We start from the raw sequence: 21,942 nt of genomic DNA, 5'->3' as shown, positions 1-21,942 counted from the left end.
TTTTCTTGTTCTGTTCTTCGGGATTTACTTTCGAGTTCAAGTCCTCATTCGAGTATCTCGTATGGGCCCTGTCGACAGACCTGTACTTTTGGCATGAGAGGCTGTGCCCTCTATGCTTTGTATCGCAATACCCCTTTTGCATATCAGACTATTTTGTTTCTACTTTTGCATGGCATATTTGGATATATAAGGTGGAGGTGTCGGGCACCAAGGAACAAAAAGATCCTAATATGTTGTAGCCTTGAAAACATTCACTTGTCTCTCTTTCTTAAAATCCTCCTGCTGACATCCCATATCGACATCACCCCCTTACCATGTTTTATACCTCTTTTTTCCCCCCCCTTTTTGAATTTGAGACGTGAAGGTTTTTGGAGTCGGGTCAAGCAAGGTGTACAAAAATGATAATTTTCAAAGAAAACAAAGTTGGATATTCGCGAGCACAATTCACTTTGTCATAATACCGTTCTCAATGTTGAAGCGGGTGAAGGATGGAGGAGTCATGACGGACTGACGAGTTTCAGAAGGAAATGTTAGTGTAACAAGGAACCCCACTGTAACACCCCACTCCTTGGAAGCTTGGAATGACAGAGCTTCACTTTTGAGAGACTTTTGTGCTCTAGCAGTTAGTTGCGTTCGGTTATCGATGGCATGATACCTGCCCTTGACGAGAGAACCTTACTGGCAGGCACGCCTCCCATAACGCCACTCGTCATCTATTCCACTTCCCTAGTAACTAGGTAACCACTTCCAGCCTGCCCTCTTCACTCTTGTTATTGCCTCACCCTGTTCCGTTCTTCTTGGTTTGATACATATCTCTATCCTCCCTATCACCTAGATATCCTAAGCCCATCAGGGATCAATCGGCTTCCTCAACATGAGTGCCTCCAACGACAGTGGTAGGACACTACCCAGAGTATTGGTAATAGCAGGGTCGGACAGTTCGGGCGGGGCGTTAGTACCTTTTTTTTTTTATTTTCTTGGTTTCCAGTATCATCAGATCTACGCCCATGTTTTCTCCGATATCCATATTCTCGTTGCCCTTATTTCCTCGGACTTGGAACAGCGATCTGACGTAAAACAGAGGTCTCGAAGCAGACCAAAAAGTCATTGCCGCTCATGGATGCTATGCTATGACAGCTACCACCGCATTGACGGCCCAGAATACCCAGGGAGTGTACGGCATTCACGAGGTTCCGGTGGACTTCCTAAGGAAGCAGATTGATGCTGTGGTGGGTGATGTCGGTGTTGACGTTGTCAAGACTGGTGAGCTCGTCTCCTTTTAAGAAAAGTCGTAAATGAGCACTAATGACTTTACTGGAACTAGGCATGCTTGCTTCGGCCGGCACTATCGAGGCTGTTGCCCAGGCTCTTCAGGACCACAAGCTCAAAACACTGGTTATTGACCCGGTAGGTTTTTGATTTTAGCTTCTTTGTTTGTTTGTTTGTTTGTTTGTTTGTTTACAATGCCTTACCCCTTTCTGTCTCCCCAGTGCCACAGTGCACCATCCTCTACTGAGTTCCCCACCCACCACCATGCTAAGAGTTATCTTGTGACATCCCATCGCCTACCATTTACCACAGCACTTCTAAACATATACTTATACATTCTCGTAGGTAATGATCGCGACAACAGGCGTTGAACTCCTCCCTCATTCGGCCTCCCGTGCTCTCTGCGAGAAACTCCTCCCCATAGCCACCATCCTGACGCCTAACGTCCCGGAAGCGAACAAACTCCTACTCGAAACCGGCCACGACCAGCGCCCGGTTCAGTCTGTTGCCGATCTTGAGGATATTGCCATCAAGGTGCAGAAGCTTGGGTCAAAGTGGGTGCTCGTCAAGGGCGGTCATAGTCCCTTCCGCAGGGATGGCACTGAGGCAAAGACGGAAGATGAGATGGAAATCGTCGTCAATGTCCTCGTGGGACCTGCTTCAGGGGAGACAAAAAGAGACACAGAGGGCGAGATGGTCAGGATCGAGATGCCGTACCAGAGGTCTAGGAATACCCATGGTACTGGTTGCTCCTTAGCTTGTGAGTTTGAGTCTCTTTTACGCCCGCCCCCATCAAAGAACCTGCGAGTTCGTGGACTTTGTAGCGATGACCTGAATGACTAATCATTATTATCAGCCGCTATTGCCTCGAACCTCGCCAAGGGGATGGACATGGTTCCGGCTGTCAAGGCCGGAATTAGATATGTCGATGCCGCAATCAGGACGGCGCCTGGGTTAGGCCAGGGGAACGGGCCCCTCAATCATTTTCACTCCGTCAAGGCACTTCCATTCTCTTCGTGAGCTTTCCCTTCCCTAAGTGATTCACCCGCATCTTGCTGCTAATGCTTCATCAGCGGTCACTTCCTCGATTATCTTCTTGAACGACCCGACGTGGCCCCAGTGTGGGACCGCTACATCCATCACCCGTTTGTCATGGCCATGGGTGATGGGACTCTGCCGAGAGAGTCATTCAAGGGATATTTGATGCAGGATTATGTCTATCTCGTATGTCCTGGCTGGTTTCGCAGTACCGGATTTTGCCATATTGGCATTTATCTCCCCAAGTATACATTTTTTTAAACTCCACAGTACTGACCCGTTACCTGGTACAGATTCATTACGCCCGTGCAAACGCATTGGCTTCGTACAAGGCCAAGAACATCGAGGACGTTGCTGGTGTACGTTTACCATCATGAGTTCAATGCTTCGCATAAGGGTCAGGCTAACAAAAAGGGATGGCAAAGTCGGCCGCTATTGTTGCGAACTGCTTCAGGGAGATGAATCTCCATGTCCAATACTGTGCTGGTTTCGGCATCTCCAAAGAGCAAATGGAGAAGACCGAGGAACATCAAGGTAAAACTATCCGTTTGCTCTCTGGAATCCATGTATCAATTATCTCAAGAGCGGGATCAGCTAACATCCACGTCTTTAACAGCCTGCACGGCATATACAAGGTAATTCCTCTTACACTCTACCCTACTAGGCCTTCCAACCCTTTTTCCCGCTTTCTTTGTCCCTTCTCAAGCCACAAACCCACTAAACACCTGACCACCCAACCCTACAGATACGTCCTAGACATAGGCCAATCCGAAGATTGGTTCGCTCTCCAGATGGCTCTGGCCCCATGTCTCCTCGGCTACGGCGCCATCGCCAAACACCTACACGCCTCCCCCAACTCCAAGGCCAACGAAACTGACAACCTCTACTGGACCTGGATTACCAACTACGTCGCGGATGACTATACCACCGCCGTCAAAGCGGGCCGTGAACTCTTGGAACGGCATGCCGTGCTGCAGAGCTCCGGGAGGATTGAGGAGTTGGTGCGCGTTTTTGTCCATGCTACCAAGGTGAGTGACAACTACTTGTTGCTTCAAACGACTGGACGAAATATGGAGCACAGAAGGAGAGCAGAGCTAACAAAGTGGTTTGATCTGGCGATTTAGATGGAGATTGGATTCTGGGAGATGTTTCCGTACAAGGCGGAGGAGGGTGGGTCCCAATGACCGTTGGCCGAGAGTAAGAGAGGGCTTGATGGACGAAGGCACATGATATGGCAGACAGCGTTGGACACAGCAGCATCTATTTTCTGGGGTCGGTTATCTTTGACTGAGCATCGGATTTCTTTCTGCGTCGCGCTTCATTCCGCTAGCTCTCTGAACTTTTGTTTGTTCAACTGAATCTTCGGTTCTTCTATGAGCGAGTAGCGAACAAGTGTGAAACTGGGTTCCTATTTTGAATACTGCAGGCTACACTGGTCGGCTAGTGTACTTGAGTTGCTCAGTTGTCTCGCTCCCGTCGATGGCACTTCAAGTTGACTGCACGCACTTCGATTCTTTTCACTACCTCTACTCTCACTCTCCCATTGGCCGTGGGTTCTAACGCTGAGGCATAAATCACCTCATTGATCGGGTTGATCTAGTCTAACAGCACTGTGCTGCACACAAAGTGTTCCTCCCTCACCAACCACCGCCCCGTCCCAGGCAAATATTGACATCACCGTCACTCGCCAACAAATCGCCATTGTACACGGAACACCCACGACGAACCGAGTAAGTCGTAAACGAGCCAGCGATATCGACGAACTTAGGTACCTTTGTTAGTTAAGTGTCGAACCTCAACACTGGCAAAATCGATCGCTCTACTACCCCCTCTAACAAGCTTCTGGAGGAAAGCCCTCTCCTGATTCGCTGAGTTAGGTGTTTTCCTTCCACTTCTCACCAAGTAGAAGGAACTAGGGGGGAGGGGGGCGTCCGTAAGGGACGGAAGTGACGATGCTCTCGTGCTGAGGCTCAGGGTGAGCAGTGACTCTGACAGAGGAAGGTGCGACTCGTGTGAGTGGGAAGGACTGCTTGAGTGCCGCGATGTAAAGGCGGACGGAACTGTAGTAGTTCATCGCAACTTGAACAAACGAGTGGCAGTGACGACCAAAGACCAGCGGTCGATTTATTGAGCATTGCGGCGCTAACTGAAGGCACAACTCCGTTACGGTAAGTAGAGGTACTTACCGTAGGTATGAGCGAGGGACAGATAGACTACGGTATTCAACGGACCGTAGAAAATCACCAATGCACTGACAAGTGAGCAGATAATTAAGTCTAGGTAGTACAATGGCCTTTAAGTCTACAAGCTTAGTTCCGTACTGACCGACGCCTATGGCCTGCACTTTAACTTCATCAACTGCAATGTTTTGATATATGTGGCACTGCACTGCGGTTGGGACTACAAAGTTCATTGATTCGTAAAGTGAAGGTAATGTCATGGCAATTGCAATGGGTTGCCAACTTCAAGACTCGATTGAGTAGAAGAATCGTGGCCACATTGCTACACCATGACTATATAAGGTACTGAGATCTAGTGAATAACTGGAAACGACAGAGCGATACACTATACAACAACAACAACAACGTTCAGTTGCGCGAGAGGAAAATACCTACTGATCGCAATCACTTGGTCGTTTTTCAACATGATCTCAACTCACACAGGTCTGCCATATCAAACAGCATCTTTGCTGGCTGAAGTTGTGACAAGATGTGCTTGTGGATAGGTAAGTATGCTAAGCAGCTTGGGACACTCTTGAATGCCTTCCCATGCGAACTCGCTGGAAATCTACCGACAAGCCGATCTCATCCATGACGAGTCAGTCCACATCACGGACGGCTTCTTGATAGCATGGCACGTCGGAGACAACTCCGTCATCAAACTCCAGCCAGCTTCAAGACCGACTTGAGCTTACCAGCAAGGATCCTCAGACCGGGTGCTCTGACTCATGCACTTTTCACTCACCACCTCAGTACCGGCAACTGAGTCTATAGTGAGTACTTACAGCAAATAAAACTGAAGATGATTGTACTGTGTATCCAAAAGAAACTTCCACTTACCATGCAGAAACGAGCTGACAATCCAAGTCGAACACCGATAGATAGAGGTACCTATATGGATTTCGACTCGCATCTCCGCGGTTGGGGTGTTTTACTGACCGCCGGCGGACTCACCGATGGGTGCGGACCTTCCATACGGAAGAGTTGCGATTCTCATCCGATTGATCACCAATTGCACGACCTCGCTCGAAAGTGCAATTGTGACAAATGGACATTGCATCGCTGGCGCCCTCCGGAGACTCATCCTCATCCTCCTGAAACGTGCCTCCTCCCTGTTCCCAAGTATTTCGATATTTCACTTGAGGTCGCCGTTCGGTTGTTCTATCCTGCGTGATTCCACGTCAGTAGCCAGGTCGAAGAAGGTGAGCTGAGTTGGCCTGTTGGTGTTCAGCGAGCGGTCTGTAGTCTGACCTGTCTGCTTGGTCTGCTGACCGCTCGCTGTTCCAGCCACTGTTTTGACACGTATGTCTGTGTGTACATAGTATATGTGTCCGACGGGGATCCCCTCAGCACAGTCCACTAAAACATAGTAGTACCATTCACCAGCTTCACGGTTTGTATTCCGAGGCCGTCGGCAATTGCGACAGGACAGTTGGAATTTGAGGTTGTAGCTGGCGCCAGACATGTACCTCTAGTTCATGGACAGAGCCTCACCTGTAACGGGGAAACTACACTAGACCGATGCGTGCGATATATGGAGGAAGGTACAAGAAGCAACGATGCCACCGTCGTAACGTTGCTGCCATGTACTAGAGGTAGTTTTCCCTCCGTATATTCCAGTTCCTTCCTCCGCAGAGCTGCAATAGCCATCTCGCGACTTTTTCAACTTCAGCCTCCACACTCCATCATCCGGTTATGAACTGAAAAAGAACTGCCAAGCCTGTTTCCATTCAAGTCTTCTCCAACGAGAAATGAAAGCGGCTTTCGCTATCAACGATGATTGCGGTTGGTGTTGACAACCGCAATCACAGGCTTTCACTCCGTTTCCTCTTCCCCGTACATCGGCCTAGCGCCGGTATCGGTTAGTAATCACCCACCACAGCCGATGACTTCAAGCCGTCGGATTACGGCTTATGCTTGTTCCCATCACGAGGACCACGAGACCACGCGAGAGTGGGAGTACTAGCGATGAGACAACCTGCGACAAGAGGCTAGAAAGCACTTGCTAGGGTGATACTGTGCTGCTGTGTTGTACATGATAGCCTGTATCCATGCGTTTCGATAGTACACTACACCCAAAGGACATATAGAGGGGGTTGGTTACATACCAAGGGGATCTGATTACAACGAGGCGCGGCATCCAGCGGTACAACCAGGTCCTCTGTGTGGACAGAATAAAACCGCCCATCGCGGGTTTAAGGCGGGCCCCGGTCCCTGTCCCCGGCCCCCGGGGGCGGAAAAGATGTTATCCATGAGGTATCATCGCCGAATCCCATTCCACTGAGTGACCCAAAGGTGTACCATGCAGTCTCTAGTACTGTATGTACATAGCAGCAGGCAGCGGCTATCGATATACCTAGCTGTCAAGCAGCAGTCCAGCCTAGACCAGCCTCCCCCCCCCCCCTCTCTTATACCCTGCGTGCGATCAGCCTCGAAAAGCCCACACATGATCGCGTTTGACCGTGACCGCGTCTTGCTGCCCAAGAGCCAAGCGTGAGACAGAAAAGCCGCCAGTGATGTACAATGTAAGACAAGAGGCCCTGAAGGTTGAGAAAAAGGAGCAAGGACCCCTTTTCTCACTCCCTAATGCGTTGCTAGTCGTTCGTAGTGTAGTCGGACGCTATCCCGTCCCATCTCTACGGTCCGATTTCACAACACAAATCTCGGCGGCCATGACGATCTCGGTGGTCATCGGCCCGGCGATACGAGAACCAGGACGCGGCATCTCCCGTCAACGGGCCCAAATGACCCTCAACCATATCCATCGAGTAATGAAAGGGCTTGTGTCTGTGTCCAGCACGCAATCTTGGCGGAGACTAGGAAGTGCCGCCGTAACGACCCCCCCAGTGGAGATTTTTTTTTGTGAGTGTTGAGCGGGCACTGACCTAAAGAACTCGGCCTATCGCTACCGTCTACCCGTCAGCGGCTGACCATCTTCAAGGTGAGGAGGAGAGGCCCCGGGAACCCATTGTGTGTCTCGGCATCCGCAGTGAACGGAGTTTCAGCGGAGTTGGTCCAGGGAGCAAAAGAGTCGACCAAACATAATAAACAGGGAAAGTCCCTGCTTCTTATGTGCACACCATTTGTGACCCCCGTCTTTGCTAGCGATATCTTCCTTGGGGCTCCACATAGTCCCCTCCCCTCTGTTCTCCTCTCAGCCTCTTTCCCAAGCCCGCACACACTTGCGGGCTCGGAAGCTTAGCGTATGGAGCTTCAAAGCGGAGGCAGGCTAAAGAGAGCCTATCCGTTGAACTAGGCTCTCGGTTCGACTCTTTCTGTAAAACGAACACGTCCACACAATCAAGGCCATCCCCGTCCGCTATGTTTCTACTGCGGTCTTGCGCGAGGTGAGAAAGGGAGTTGGAGTCCACTTGCCAAATTTGATCTCCGTGACTAACAGCATCATTGTTTCGGGTGCTCAAGAAAGGCCGTTATGGATCCGCGTTGATGGACACTCCTTTTCTGTAAAAGGCCTTTTTTTTTTTTTTTTTTTTTTTTTTTTTTTTTTTTTTTTTTCCTTGTCGACAGATGCGGTAAAAGCAGGCGCCGTAGTATTGGTTCGTACACTAAATGCCTGAACAGGATGTCGTCTCGCGGTGCTTGCATCAGTGGCCCGGACAGTCTTGACCGATTGTGGTGCAAGCGCCGTCCTTGATCTTTGGGCATGCCACATGCATGCGATGTCCAACGAGGTCTAGTGTTGCGGAGCGATCATGCAGTCGACACAAGTTACCTGCCTCGAACGCACCATGTACACTACAATGTGAGCAGTTGTATCAGAAAAATACATGCGTACGGTACGTACCAGCGTTACGAGCTCGCCATTTGGGTAATTTCCCAACGGTGGGGACAGGCCAACAAGTGTGAACTGTGTAAACAACTCAGCGGAGAGGATGAAACATGCAAGGCCCTTTTGCCTGGCGCGCCTGGGTGGAAAGAGAGAACTGCAGGCAGGCAGCGTCGGCAATTCTTTGGGCTAAGGAGCGAGAAGGTCCTTGGTCGACAGCCTCAAGCTCAACGCTATGCTACGCTATCCTTAGTGCAACCACTCTGCTGGCACGACGCGGCTCTGGGGATAAGAAGACCCTACAGATTCTTAATGCTACTGCGTTAACTGCGCAGAGTTAGGGGCCCTAGGGGACGATCAGGAGCCGACTAAGCCCTGCCATCAACCAGGAATGGCTTCACACCTTTGGATCTCACCGTTCACCACCCGACAGTAGCAAGACGACTCTCAGTGGACCTCGATCTCCGGTAGGCTTTAATTGTCGTCGTATGTATGTATGTCCCGGACATTGCGATCTCAGGTTTGTATTTACAAACATTTGTCGACCACCAGTTCACACCGCTAGCCTGCAACGGACAAGTCAGCGTCGAGAAAAATAGGATAGGGGAAATGACACAGATAGTTATGATAGGGTGAATCAGGCTGAATTGGTACTGTGCGGGCAGTGAGTATGTACATGGTTTAGGAAGGAGAAGGCAGAGCGAAGATGTTTTGGTGCGTAATCAAAACCCACGAGAAAGGGTCCGAATTGGGGACCAGGAAGAAATCTCGAGTCCAGCGAGAGGAACGTCTTGTGGAGCTCCCGACAATGGCTCTGGCTTGACTGGTTAGCGTGTGGGGGTGGGGAAAGGCGCAACAAGAGGCGATCCATGAGACTCGGCGGAATGTGGGAGACTTGGCTTGAAAGGGTCATGGTGAGAGCCACGGCATATCTCGCCCACGTAGCTAGTGTAGAAGTCTCGGCATCGGTATGGTGCCGCTATCATGGCCTCATGGATCTTGTTAGCTAACGTGTACATCGTCGATGGGGGAACCCTTGATCAGCAGATCACATCCAAATGCATCCTGACCTCGCCCAAAATCCATCACTTTCGCTCTGACTGTTCTGAATTTCTGTGATGACACGGCTGAGCACGCACTTGCAACTTGGCTACCAGAGGAGCCACAATGTGAGCTGATCTGAGATCTCAGAACCCAAGTCTAGTGTAGACTTGGTCAAATCACGAGTGGTACACATAGATATGCGAGGGCTTCTCCCGCCGTTCTAGAGGCCATCCAGCTTTATCCTCTGTCAGAGACAGGTCAATGCGAATCGGAAGCTGGCCAATTGAAGAAGCACTCAATCGCGGAATGGAAGACGAAGAGGTAGCTGAACGTCGGAGCTCAGGGACATACATGTTCACGCGGAAGGATCGCGGCTGGCACTTTGGCGTTAACTACCAACCTTTTAGCACTACATAGTGTCAACGTGGCCCAAAGAATTCCTGGTACACGACACTCATAGTCAGTAGGGTGTAGTATGAATGTTAAACAGCCTTGGGAATCTACCTAACTAACCCTTCGTCCCAACAAGGAGGAGCAGCCGACGGGGCGATCCCCCGCCTGGACGCTCATGGCAAAATCGGCAGTGGTGTTCTGGTGAGGAGAAAGAAGCGTTCACTCACCCACCTGCAATGGGAAATCGAGCCGCAAGGTAACCCCCGAGTCACGCCAGCGGTGAAGGGGACCACCTGCCAGTGATGGCCAGCAGAGATAAGGAAAGGACGTGGATGATGATGCCGTCGGCCAGAAAACCGCAATTCATACATCGTCTGAGGTTGAAATTAGGTGCCTGGTCCTGGTATAAATGCACGGCCAACTAATTCCCAAGTAGCCCAAGTAACCCAAGCTGCAAGCCCGGAGACTAATGACTTGACGGATCCACGCGGTGCTGTACCGCACAGTGTGCAGAGCTGCACCTTTGCGCCCGTCGTAACTTACACAGCGATGGGCCAAGTGAGCACACAGTGCTTTTTGTAATTTACCCATGACTGCACCGTTCGACCCTCGAGCTTCCGTATCTGTAAGATACCAGGTAACCTGTTACCTCGTTACATGGAGCTATTGACCAGCAAAGGACATCTTCACCAGATCATGCCAGATCAAAATGGAAGGAAGGCAGCGTCAAGCAAAAGACTTCCCAGTATGGCATCTCAAGGTGGCATCGTTGCTACGCTGCTGACTTCACGTCTCCGCCTTCGTCGCCGATAACACTTCAACGACGTTCGACGTCGACGGCGTTTGACGACGTTTGGCGGGGACGGGAGAAAACAGACCGCAACGAGTTCACAAAGAGACAGAGGCGTGGCCCATCTGTCAGTCAGTCTGTCACTCACTCACTTCACTCACTCACTCACTCACTGCACCATACTGCACCGAGCTGCACCGGCGCGGCACCGTGAACGCTGCACACCGTGATCACCAGCGAGCGACTGACAACGACTTCCCGCCCCCCTTGGCCTTCCATGGGTCCCGTCTCCAGATTTGCGCGAACCCCTGCTACGTAACCGACCATCGTTCGCTGGCCCTCGCTGGCCGCCGTCAATCCCTTGCAATCCGGCCATGCCACTCGACCACTCGAGGCCATATGCTGTGTTGCCTCCGTCAAATAGGATTGGGTGCCTTCACCGCGGAAATATGGCCGCCAACCCTTCTTTGCCCACTTGCCCGAAAGAAAAAAAAAAAAAAAAATCCTTCGCTTTGGGCCAACCAACACACAGCAGAAGCCAGAGCCGGTAGCCGACCTGCCATCCTTGTCAGCCAACAATGACATTCGATGGATGGCGTCGATGGCAACCTGCACGAACAGAAAAAACTTGTCACACACAAAACGAAGCATTCAAGCAACAACATGTCAAGAGCGACCTGGCTTCGAGATTCTCTCCGGGACATAGGCAGTGACAGGGCACTGGCCGAACAGTTTCCAGGGGCTACACAATCTGGATGGCAATGCAAATGCAAATGCCCACTGGCATGGTGCATCACCTTCATACGAATACGGTCATTATTTATCTTGGCGGTAGGGTTCCAAGCCGAGATCGCGGTACGGTGGAGTCCGGTGAGCGACGGGCGCTCCCTATCAGGCCAACTCGCTGTTGCTTCATTGATTGCACCTTCAGCTGTGTCTTCCCGTACATGCCGCCATGATGGGGATAGGAGAAATTGTAGAGGGTCGCGAAAACCATCCGCATACCAAGTATCTTCGTCAGACCCTTCCGATGGAAGTTTCGACGGAAGGAGACGTGCGAGTCAGCTACAACTAAAAAGAAGGGTTTAACAATGCTGCCATCACGTGCATTCGCGTAGCTGCAGCTTTACTCTGAGGTTGTACTGAACTACGTCACCGTCAGCGCGGTTTCACGCAGCTTCAGCGTTCTATCCTCTGCGTTTCAAAGGAAACATCGAGCCGTAGGCCTTACAATGCGGCTAAAGCCTAGTGCTAACGGCGCGAGCGCTGAACGGCCCCCAACAGGATGAGGCGGAGAGGTACGGTTGTACGTAGTATGTAGCGACCTACGTGTTACGGTGGGTTCAGTTGAAGCTATCAACAGAGCCTCTTGCAGTTTGGTTAGCAGCAACCCAACAGAAGCATGGGAGATGCACAAACAGTAAACCATACCCGAAGAAGCAAGGCCTATCAAGCAATGCGATGGCTCACCAATCCCCGGCTCACACTTGACCAAAGGGGGGCAAGGCCGCTTTGTCTGCGCTAGTCCAGGCTGATTGATTGGATTGTAAACTCCTTTCTTCCCCCCACCGTTGTCATCACAGCGTTACCCTCGTCGCAGTTGATTATGCTCCCATGCCGCCTCCACGCTTATCACCCACAAGAGAAATCATCCTCCACCATCATCCAGGCCAAGGAGGTTGGTGAGAAAAAATCATATCAAAGCAGTCAGACTTTACTCGTAGCGCCTCTACTCACGTTTACCTCCTTCAAACCTAGCGTCCCCTAGCCAGGTTCATGATCAAGACTGGTGTTGCGACAACAGGTCGATGATGAGTATTGTCTCTACAGTCGGTAGAAGACCAAACGGAGTGGTTCGAGGCCGTAAATTACCCAATGAACATATCTGAAAGGTGCTGGTTGTCGGGTTTCCTTACGGAAGTCTAGCGGAAAAAACAACTTGTAACATTCTGAGCTGATGCTTTCAGAGCACACGGAGAGAGTTGACTGACCATTGGAATTCGGTCATCTTTTTTGATATGCACTGCTGACTGGAGGGCTGAAATGTCTCCTCCTTTCAAAAGGGGACGAAATCTCAACGCTCGCCGACATCAGCTGAGCATTGAAGTCCTTCACCAGTTGGGTTGTACCTGCTTCAACTGCCCACACCGCTTCGCTTTTGCTTCCACGTTTCAACGTCTCCCCAGCCATGTTCTTTCATTGTTGCGTTGCTTTTACTACAAAAGAACTCACCGCGTAGACCGCGATATGCATTCTCTTGTCGCGACAAGCACATCTCTTGCTTGGAGCCTTGGCGCACCGATCAAATCCACTCAGGTGGTGTGAAAAAAAGGTCCGAACATTCGCTGGGTCTGATTTGGTATAAGCGTGTCCGGACTTTTGTTTTCCACACCACCTGCCATCCAAGAAGACATTGGATGATGTTCAATGTCGCCAAGAATTGCTGTTTCGAGACAGAGAGCTTGGGGGCTGTTGTCGGTGGCAACGCAAACAAAGCCATGACGGCAGCACGGCAGCCACACATTCACCCAAATTTCACTTGATGGCTGACTTTACGGAACGGTGGACTGGGATGGGCTGACATTTGCCATTCCCGACAGACGGCTTTCTTCTGTTCGTTGCAGGCAGCCTCGGTGACAAGTGGAAGGCGACAGCCAAAAGCATCATGTAGGTAGGTAGTTTGGCTTTCTCGCTAGCCCACTTTCCGACACGGAAGGAAGGAATATTCTGGGGTAGGTATTGATGTATCGACGGGCACCAGTGCAGCCACGCACTAGCGGGCATCGTGTCACTACATGCCTATTTTGGCGCGTGGCTCAACATGCCTACACGCCACTGAAAAGTAGTGTACACGATCCAAGTGATAGTGCAAAACACATCAAACCTGGAATGGGAATGGAAAAGGCCCTGGCAGTTTGTCCATGATGATCATGCAAAATGGTCAGGAAGGGAAGACTTTCCGGCATCTGCAATAATACAATGCCGACTTATGACCGCTACTCCGGATTGGCTTTTTGGAGTTTGGGCAAAGAAGGTTGGCTTTTGGTGTTTCGAGACAATACAAAACTTTCAGCTTGCCGCCGGCAATTGGGCATACACAAGCTCACTGGTGTGTACCTCATGGTGACAGGTACGTACCTGATACGCCTTGTAAGTTACCACTACATACCTTACCTTTTAGCGAGCCGACCCAGCACGGGCGGCCCCGAGAAATTGGTGTCGCGCTAGTCAGGAACAGTGAGCGGCCATACGTTCGTACTAGTTTAGTGCCGAAGAAAACACAGACTAAAAACAAAGGTAAAACAAAGGGCACAAAAGCTTAAAACGTCCTTTTTCTCTGGTAGCGGCCTGCCACCCCCAGTTTCTTGTTGGTACCGTCAGTTCGGTAAGGGGAACCGGATACATACACAAATCGGGTGATCCTTGCACTGCCAATCAGTTAGTGGCCTCGCGATATCAAGAGGGGGAAAAAAATAAAAAAAGATTTGAAAAGTGAGCTGCCTTGTCGGTGAATAGAAATGTTCGTCACATTCGCTGTTTTCAATTATTCTTGCCTGGTTTGTAGCGGACATACTGTATGTATAGATACGCCCGTCGATTGTGGATGCCAAAGGTGAGCCCCGTGACGGCAAAAATGATAGGCAATGCAACATGCCAAGGGATGTTCGCAAGATGCCTGTCTTTCCGGATGAATTACCAACTGCCAAGGAAAAGGGCGTGTTCCAATTGCTGGACGGGATTGGGAGCCTGTCCCACATCGGAGCAAAACAAAGTGGCCCCCCCTGTGGAGGTACCCGACCTGACTATTGATCAACGACAGTTCGAACTTCAACGTCAATCCCAGGCGCGCTCGATGATATTGGGTCACCAACTAAATTGGTATCCATCGGATAGGAAACTGAGCATCAGTTCAAGATCATGACATGTTTAGTGTAGAATTCAAAGGATATTTTGTGTCTCTCAAAACTAAAGAACGGAAGCGACACGCAAACTCGGCATGAATGCGGACGGACTGATATGTATCTGAATATCTGGGTGCATCTAGGCGGGCCGAAAGCTCGGGAGTTGTTGGCAAAGAGGATGCTGTACACACAATGCTACGGGTTAACGAATTTCCCACGGCAATAGACAAGACAACCCTTGTAGTAGGGAGTGGAAGCACGAAAAGAAGAATGCATTCTTGACATTTGATGCTGCCTTGGATTGATTTGACAACGCGTTTTGTATTCCTGGACGGTTTTGTGCCAGCGGTAACGGATACAATGCTTGATTTATCAGGCCAGAGGCCGCGACTGCCGCCGGCGCGCTCGGGGCCAAATGTTGATGTCGTCGGCGGCCAGCAATATAGCCATGCGGATTGACGTCTCCGGAAGCGGCAAAATATCCCTGACTTTGACTCGAAAGACCAAAAGGGTACGTATTACACGTGGCAATCCCATCTTCGTGTAACAATGCTAGAAAAAGGGGGAAAAGTTGTGCAACTGACGCTATTTCTTCCCTCCCGCCTGAACCCTGGACCCTTCCATGCGACCTTCCAGCCGAGACTCGTTCGGTTGGCGCTCCCCGCTATGAGACAGACAGACGTCGAAGGCCTTTGACGTTGGTATGGGTAGAAGCAGGTTGCACAATCCACTACGTTAACGAGCAGTGAGAATAAGTTAATGAAAATGGTAATCCGCCTTCCGTAGCATGGTTCAAGAGTGCGCTGTGTCTTGTTCTGATGCTGGGGACGAATACATATATCAATTCCGGTTGCACTGATTGGTGTCCGAAAGGTTTTGTCACATCACGGTTTGAATTTGTTCTTTGCTCATTCTCAAGCTTCGGTATCTTTAGGTGGCTACCTACCTCTAGAGATAGTCATGAGAGTGCGAGCAATGAGACACTCCCCATCTCACGTTACACACACGCGCGCGCGCGAAAAAGGTTTAACATTCGGCCAGTTCCATAGCGGCACGGCCGCGGCGCAACGCCCTTCCCAAGTTCCATGGGCTTGGAAACCGGTCAACTAGCCTTAAAGAAGTAGTGTATCCGGGATTTTCTCACAAGAACCCCATACATTCATCACGCAAAGACACCAGACTATAGTGCGGTCCCAATAGCCCGGGTCGCCTATCTTTCATAATTGCGATCTGACCTCCAATGGTACATCCTCCACGTTCAATGGTGCAGTCATTCGGGTCGTTTCGGTTGGCTGCAATCTGGATTTCGTACTTATAAGTGGTGGACCTTTGGTTATGCGGCTGGCTTAGGTTGCCTGCGTTTGAACGTACGTTCTTTTGAGTGTACATAGAATAATTCGAGCTAACAGCCTTCGGGGACTTGAAAGTTTGGGATTTCTTGTCCGAAACATTTGTCTGACCATTGTCGATTCCTCGCGTTACGTTTTAAACGTGCTAGAAAAAAGCGCGACGCACAATTTAATATCTTCGTCGAAGTTTCAATCGTATACACCAGTTCTTTGACATATCTACACCGGCCTTCTCTTATATCATTATCCGGTTGTCCGGCACGCACTTCAATGTTTAGGTATCTCTCTCGCTCTAACTCGCAAATGTGCTCGCTTTCTCTGTCAGCAAAGGCAAGGGCGGGTATCCTTCCGGACCGGCATCATGATCTGTGGTGCGGAGTCGTTTGGAGTGACTTACGCAGTCTCCGCTTTGATCAAGCTACGGCGCCGGGCGCCGTCTCCATACAGCAGACGGGGAACCGGTCCGGTGGGGATAAATCCTCTCGATCTCAAAGCTCCGTCCCGCTTCGTTGTCTCCTGAATGGCGCTACGCTAACCACCGGAAATCATAGGGCCAGGCGCTAGTCATTGGCATGCCTCCAATAACGAATTTGTTTTGGATAATCTCGCGGAGGTTTACGAGACACCTTTACACGAGCATAAGGTGCTCGCGGGTGCTCTCGTGAACTGCCAGCTTTCCATTTGCCACATGAATGACTGGAAATTCTCACTGCGGCCCCCGAACTTTGCAGGCTCAAGCCATGGGCAAGAGGGCCTTATTGTCCATCCGTGCGGCTTCAGGTTGATTGACAGAGAGTCCTGTTTAGGCGAGGTTAGCACTGGCATGAAATTGTATCAAGCAAATTAGGGCAAAGCGAGAGGTTGAGGAAAAAAATAAAGGGGGGGAGGGGGGAAGGGGCTGGCACCCCCAACCCGACGGCTACACGGTATTGAATGGGCAATAAAAGGCTCGCCGCTCGAGGCGATTGGATTGTGATGGGTGGGGAGAGTGAGTATGTGTGAGCAGAATAGCGGCACGAGTGAGAAGCGCGTGTCACGCTTCGGCGCTGATCATTGTAGCCCATCTTTTTTTCTCCTGGGTCATCCCTTCCTACACTGGTGCATGGCAGTATGTATGGGCGTGATGAGCAGCTCCCATGCCTCCTGCGGACATTGAATTCCCCAAACTTGTCGTCCGCAGGGCTGTGCTGGTGGTTGGGTTGACAGGGCCGAGCGTCCACGCGGCACCAGGGAAGAAGAAGCAGAAAGGTGAAGAAGCCATTGTATGTAGTGTGGAAGCACACCAAACATAGCGTTGAGGCCCTGAATCATGAATCGTCGCCAGCACAAAGTTGGTGTGGGCGACACTGGCGACTCTGGACCATGTTGTGCCGTCCAAAGATTGATTCCAGAGCTGTCTGATGTCTCAGGCTCCTCGCTGCCTTAGCTCCGACGCCGGGCAATCAATGTTTCCTTTGTCTCGAGGCAGAGCCCTGTCTCTTGTTCGTTTTGTTTGCGGTCTGCCTCGATTTCAAACTGCAGCAATGTTATTGGTTTCACCTCTAGTCAGACCATACGGGCGGGCCTCGAAGCGATCTGCTGCGGGGGCTAGCCGCTTGTTGCTGGAGTGCCTCGGCCCATTGGGCATCATCCACATTATCAACACCAGCACATCGTCGGGGTCCTGGACCGGGGTCATCGCCGTGACTCCGCTTGTCCTCACCCCCTCTGCGAACGGAACGGTAATAGAACCCCCGCGCTGGATTCCTCGTTATTTTGCCGGCGGGCTGCTTCTACGCGACGATAACAAAGAAATAGCGGTAGTTGGGGTGATGGTCTAGGTATACGTCTGTCTCCATATACGACCGCGTTGTTTTGTTCGAGCGTGATTGCTAGTGACGATAATGGTGTCGCAGAGTAAGAGCGGAGAGCAACGCGATCTACCGCTCCAATTTGAAGCTTCCATTTTGCCATATGCTGATTGAGAAGACCGCATGTGGTCTTGTATTAATCTGATCCGCGCGCATCAAGCAGAGCGCCTACGTGCCTTCTCTAGCGCCAGTAGGTATGTTCACCAAACGCTTCATGGTCGTCGAACTGCTTCATCAACCGCGGTGAGTTGGGCAATCGTGATCAGCTTGAGGACTTTAACCTTTTGGTCTCCTTTGGAAGTTGTAGCCCACATTATCTCCGCCCCTTTAGGGCAAGGTCGGCAAGCAGGGAAGGCACCCGCCAGTACACTACGCATCCCGCCTGCCCGCCTCGCGGTCTTTGCTGAAAACAGCCTTGAAGGTACTTTCACTGGCTTGGCACCAAACCCTGTTCAGTGTCGACGGCAAACATGATGGTGACTGCTGAAGAATGGAGCAGTGATATCAATGTAATGTGCCAGATATATAAGCAGAGGCAGTCGCTCTAAGAGTCGTTGTCGTCGGAGTGAAGGATACATGCGCCTCCAGAATATCGGGACTTGGGACGACATCATGGAACGACAAAGTGGAGGAAAATATGGGCAGCAAAAATACGTCTTGGTCTCCAAACGGTACAATGGATTACCGTCACCCCGCACCGGATTACCATAACCTGTCAGACAAAGCAAACACTGCACAGTGTTTTACTCAATCCCCCCTGTGACGGAACTGCAGTCCAACTTCAATTGCTGGAGCACGAGTCAGAACGCAGCCGGCACCGGCGTGGAGAAGCTCATTTACTGCGAGCAGCGATAGACATGGTCATCGCTGGTTTCTGTCTTCTTTTCTGTCGATATCGGAGCAATTCAGCACCTCGGCTTTCATACAGTCATATTTTCTGGTGTTGATTATGGGTTCAAGCATCTGGATCAAATCGATCAGTCGCGACCGCTCAATTGGAATTCTTAACCTGTGGTCGTTGGGCGGCTCAGGTTGGGCGCGCCAGCACTGCACCACCTCCACCACCACCCGACCAGGTGTGCGCAGGCAGATCGACGAGACCATGCTACTTACTGTACATGTAGACCAACGTTGCGTTCTTGAGGCTGTACCTATGAATTACACACTACCAGTACCTAGTACGTATCTTACAGCAGAGTGGGTGGACACCACCTAGTTAACTCCAAGGAAGTACTTGGGTACCTTACCTACAGCAGCTCGACGAAGGGTCCTGCAGGCAGGCTCTTCACTGCAGTTGCAGTATTTTACACTCCAAAAGGCGATTGTGACCACGGACCAGGGTCCAGGGTACCTACCAGGGGACCCGGGCCTTTCACTGGGTCTCTCGACGGGGTCCCAAGGCAGGTAGGTTCCCAAGGTTCTTCACGTCTGGGGAGTCCTGGGAGTGAAGGGTGGATGCGAGAACGGACGAATCCTGGCCACCCCTACGGCATCTTTTGCCATACGGCATCAACCGTGACCCCTTCGACTTTTCCTCTGCGAAGGAGGTGGCCCATGGTCCGATATAAAAACCACTTGCGCCCGTTCTGCACGTGTAAACCCCTACTTGTCGGCTTGTAGTGGTGTCGCGCCCTCAGTTATAGGACCGTTTCTCTCCTTCCTCCATCGCCTACAAAGTCTCCGAGGCTTGATCTCGACCCATCATTGCACCGTCTAGACGCACGTCATACATCGCGTCAGGAACGGCTTCCGTTAGTTATAGTCAGGCCAAACCGACAGACAACGTCTGCGACCCTTTCCAGTTACGCAACAATCCGCCGCCTCTCACTTTGGTCCAGTGAGATATACCCACGACCTGCATCTCAGAGATCGCCCGCCGTCTCTTTTTTTCGACTCGGCCCAGACTGCTTATTCCACAGGACCCTTGCTAGTGTCCGGCTTCTCTTTGGTGGTGTGGTCCGGCCTAGTTGTCCGCCTCTTCTTAGCCGTCCTTGCCCCGTATCGTTAGTCTCGCGCTATAGCTGTCCGGCGTTTGTTATAAGTTTGAGACGTGGGAACCTCCATCCCGAGCCAAGTCTATCCCAACATGTCACACCATACCAACAGCACGACGAATAACACGGACCGTACTCCCCCCGAGTACTCTCACTCAGGTTTGTTCTTACCTTGGCTAGTCCTAGCAACACGACAGTCGCCCAGTCTTACTAAAGCTTCATCTGTTACAGAGCAAGCACCTGGCCCCGTGCCTTACACAACACAGCAGGAAGGACGCCCTCCCGTCTACCCAGCCGCCCCTGCCCCCGGCCAACCCTACCCGGCCCCGTCTGGAACCCCCGCCTCTGAATACGGCTACTCGGGTCACCGTGGAAGTACCAGTTTCCCAGACACGATGATGGGATATCGCTCCTCCCAGAGCCACCCCAGCAATGGCGTCCCTTCGTCCAACAGCATGTCGGGTCCTGGACACGCCTACCCTCATCCGGCCTATTCATCCTACGCGCCTCCTCCTCCCGACGTCACCAGCCCATACCAGCACAGCGGCCCCAGCGCAGGGCTCTACGCCCAACCCCGTCCCGACTGGGCGACGTATCAGCAAAACGGTCCCATGCAGGGCCATGCCGTCTTCCCCCCTACACATTCCCCGGCTCCCGCTCAAACTAGGCAGAATCAGGTACGAACTTGAAGAGATTCATGTTAATGACCAATTGAGTCTAATCAACATGTTAAGCAGGTTTATTCGTTTGTTCCTATCCCCGGTTCCACGCAGCACAAGCGACCACGTCGGCGCTTCGAGGAAATCGAGCGCATGTACAAGTGTGGATGGAATGGCTGCGAGAAGGCTTATGGTACACTCAACCATCTGAATGCGCACGTCACCATGCAGTCGCATGGAACGAAACGGACTCCTGAAGGTTCGCATGGCATTTTTACTTTTATCATGGCCTTTGCGCCTTGATCGCGAAGGGCTATTCGCTAACGTTGGGTTTCGCTTTCTAGAGTTCAAGGAGATTCGCAAGGAGTGGAAGGCGCGCAAAAAGGAGGAGGAGGCGCAACGCAAGGCGGCCGAGGAACGAGCACGCGCTGCTTCCACCTCCCAATCAACACAGAGTACCGACAACAACTCCTATGCCGCGAGAGGCGCCGTCCAACTTCCACCAATTGGTTCCAACACGCCAGTGTCGCAGTACCCCCTACCAGAATACAACGGCCCGGCATACCAGAACTACCCTCCCGGCTCTGGTTCCCCCTATCACCCCAACGGTTATAGCACAGCTCAACGTAAGTAATCAAAGGTCACTTTCTTCCCGACAAAGCATGTACTAATCATACCCAGATGCCAATGGGCAGGCTTAGTAGTGTATTCTTCTCGTGGTGACTAAGAGTCCCCACATCGGAAAGAGAGAGTGTTTGTGAACGACACGAATCGATACTGGTCCTCCGGAGGCGTTGAGGTTTTAAGGCGTTGAGGAAAATATCCAGAACTATTCTGTACGCTGTTACGATATCGGTGTGCTGCATTTTGTCACTGTTTGGATGTAAGAGAAAGAGGGTGTTACGATGGATGAGGCAACTCGAGCAATGCTCGAATGGCTGGTGTAATATTTGCTTATGGGCTGGTGTAACAAGAACCTTTTCCTATGCATTCTTCCGTTATTATACCTTTTCATTATATCGGCTTTCGGGGTTTCATTTGGGTTGCATGTTAGAAGGTGCATGGGGAGCGGGAGGTGGAGCGGTCAAAAATGAAAGGCGAAGATACCTACCTGTACGTTGTCAGTCCCTGAACTGGGGCAAAAAGCACTGAAAGAAGTGCGCCGTGAAGAGAAAGGTGTTGAAACTTCAAAGCTTGCTCCTCTCCGTCTTTGCTTGGTGCCATTGCTTGATGATGCAGCTTCTCCCTCTGCATAGAAGGGCGATGGGCCTTACGAGGTGAGGCTCTTGAGGCTCAGCGGAAGAATGGTTGAGAACGTTGTCTGTATGACGTGCATACAAGGGGGCTAGTCAAAGTAGGTATCCGAGTCTATTTTCTTGTTTCTAGAAAAGACGCGGAACATCTTGGTTCAGGTTAGGCTGAGACTGAATCCAGTGAGTACCATACTGACTAGTGAGTGAGTGGACGTGTGCTCCTACAAGCAAACTCCGCCGTCGCCTTGTACCACCACTACAGTTCCGAACCTCCCTTTCCTACTCCTGTGACCATCCGCCGGATTGGGTGGAATGCGACAACATCGCTACGAATACTGGACCCAAGTGTGTCGCAGGTGGTCCAGATGACCACCAGTTGGAAGGCCGCGTGAACG

At 51.3% G+C, this 21,942-nt stretch overlaps 3 protein-coding genes across 3 annotated transcripts; 2 read left to right on the top strand and 1 right to left on the bottom strand.

The window, feature by feature from the left end:
* Positions 1-389: 389 nt before the first annotated feature.
* B0T23DRAFT_105772 (Phosphomethylpyrimidine kinase-domain-containing protein) lies at positions 390-3,751 on the top strand. The gene is made up of 10 exons (XM_062831770.1): positions 390-951; positions 1,082-1,263; positions 1,325-1,407; positions 1,615-2,029; positions 2,126-2,285; positions 2,343-2,493; positions 2,601-2,666; positions 2,733-2,841; positions 2,924-2,942; positions 3,053-3,751. The coding sequence occupies exons 1-10, from the start codon at positions 875-877 to the stop codon at positions 3,429-3,431; spliced, it is 1,641 nt and encodes a 546-aa protein (XP_062693752.1). The 5' UTR covers positions 390-874; the 3' UTR covers positions 3,432-3,751.
* A 6,846-nt stretch (positions 3,752-10,597) lies between these two features.
* Positions 10,598-11,809, bottom strand: B0T23DRAFT_376306 (uncharacterized protein). The gene is made up of 4 exons (XM_062836948.1): positions 11,492-11,809; positions 11,180-11,337; positions 11,071-11,149; positions 10,598-11,014 (listed from the first exon to the last, which is right to left on the bottom strand). The coding sequence occupies exons 1-4, from the start codon at positions 11,495-11,497 to the stop codon at positions 10,706-10,708; spliced, it is 552 nt and encodes a 183-aa protein (XP_062693751.1). The 5' UTR covers positions 11,498-11,809; the 3' UTR covers positions 10,598-10,705.
* A 7,685-nt stretch (positions 11,810-19,494) lies between these two features.
* On the top strand, positions 19,495-21,099 carry B0T23DRAFT_105576 (uncharacterized protein). The gene is made up of 5 exons (XM_062831768.1): positions 19,495-19,794; positions 19,867-20,312; positions 20,373-20,553; positions 20,639-20,920; positions 20,976-21,099. The coding sequence occupies exons 1-5, from the start codon at positions 19,728-19,730 to the stop codon at positions 20,993-20,995; spliced, it is 996 nt and encodes a 331-aa protein (XP_062693750.1). The 5' UTR covers positions 19,495-19,727; the 3' UTR covers positions 20,996-21,099.
* Positions 21,100-21,942: the final 843 nt, after the last annotated feature.

Source organism: Neurospora hispaniola (assembly GCF_033458365.1).
Source record: "Neurospora hispaniola strain FGSC 10403 chromosome Unknown B0T23scaffold_3, whole genome shotgun sequence".
Taxonomy (NCBI): Eukaryota; Fungi; Ascomycota; class Sordariomycetes; order Sordariales; family Sordariaceae; genus Neurospora; species Neurospora hispaniola.
The sequence above is the reverse complement of the archived record's forward strand: the minus strand, read 5'-3'. Positions and strand labels throughout refer to the sequence as shown.

Coding starts and splice junctions, on each gene's coding strand:
- B0T23DRAFT_105772 (XM_062831770.1), top strand. CDS start 875: ATGAGTGCCTCCAACGACAGTGGTAGGACACTACCCAGAGTATTGGTA. Junction 1,264..1,324: donor TGTTGACGTTGTCAAGACTG/GTGAGCTCGTCT, acceptor TACTGGAACTAG/GCATGCTTGCTTCGGCCGGC. Junction 2,030..2,125: donor TACTGGTTGCTCCTTAGCTT/GTGAGTTTGAGT, acceptor CATTATTATCAG/CCGCTATTGCCTCGAACCTC.
- B0T23DRAFT_376306 (XM_062836948.1), bottom strand. Junction 11,150..11,179: donor TTGCTTGAATGCTTCGTTTT/GTGTGTGACAAG, acceptor CTGTTCGTGCAG/GTTGCCATCGACGCCATCCA. Junction 11,015..11,070: donor TACCGGCTCTGGCTTCTGCT/GTGTGTTGGTTG, acceptor CTTTCGGGCAAG/TGGGCAAAGAAGGGTTGGCG.
- B0T23DRAFT_105576 (XM_062831768.1), top strand. CDS start 19,728: ATGTCACACCATACCAACAGCACGACGAATAACACGGACCGTACTCCC. Junction 20,313..20,372: donor CTCAAACTAGGCAGAATCAG/GTACGAACTTGA, acceptor CATGTTAAGCAG/GTTTATTCGTTTGTTCCTAT. Junction 20,921..20,975: donor CGGTTATAGCACAGCTCAAC/GTAAGTAATCAA, acceptor AATCATACCCAG/ATGCCAATGGGCAGGCTTAG.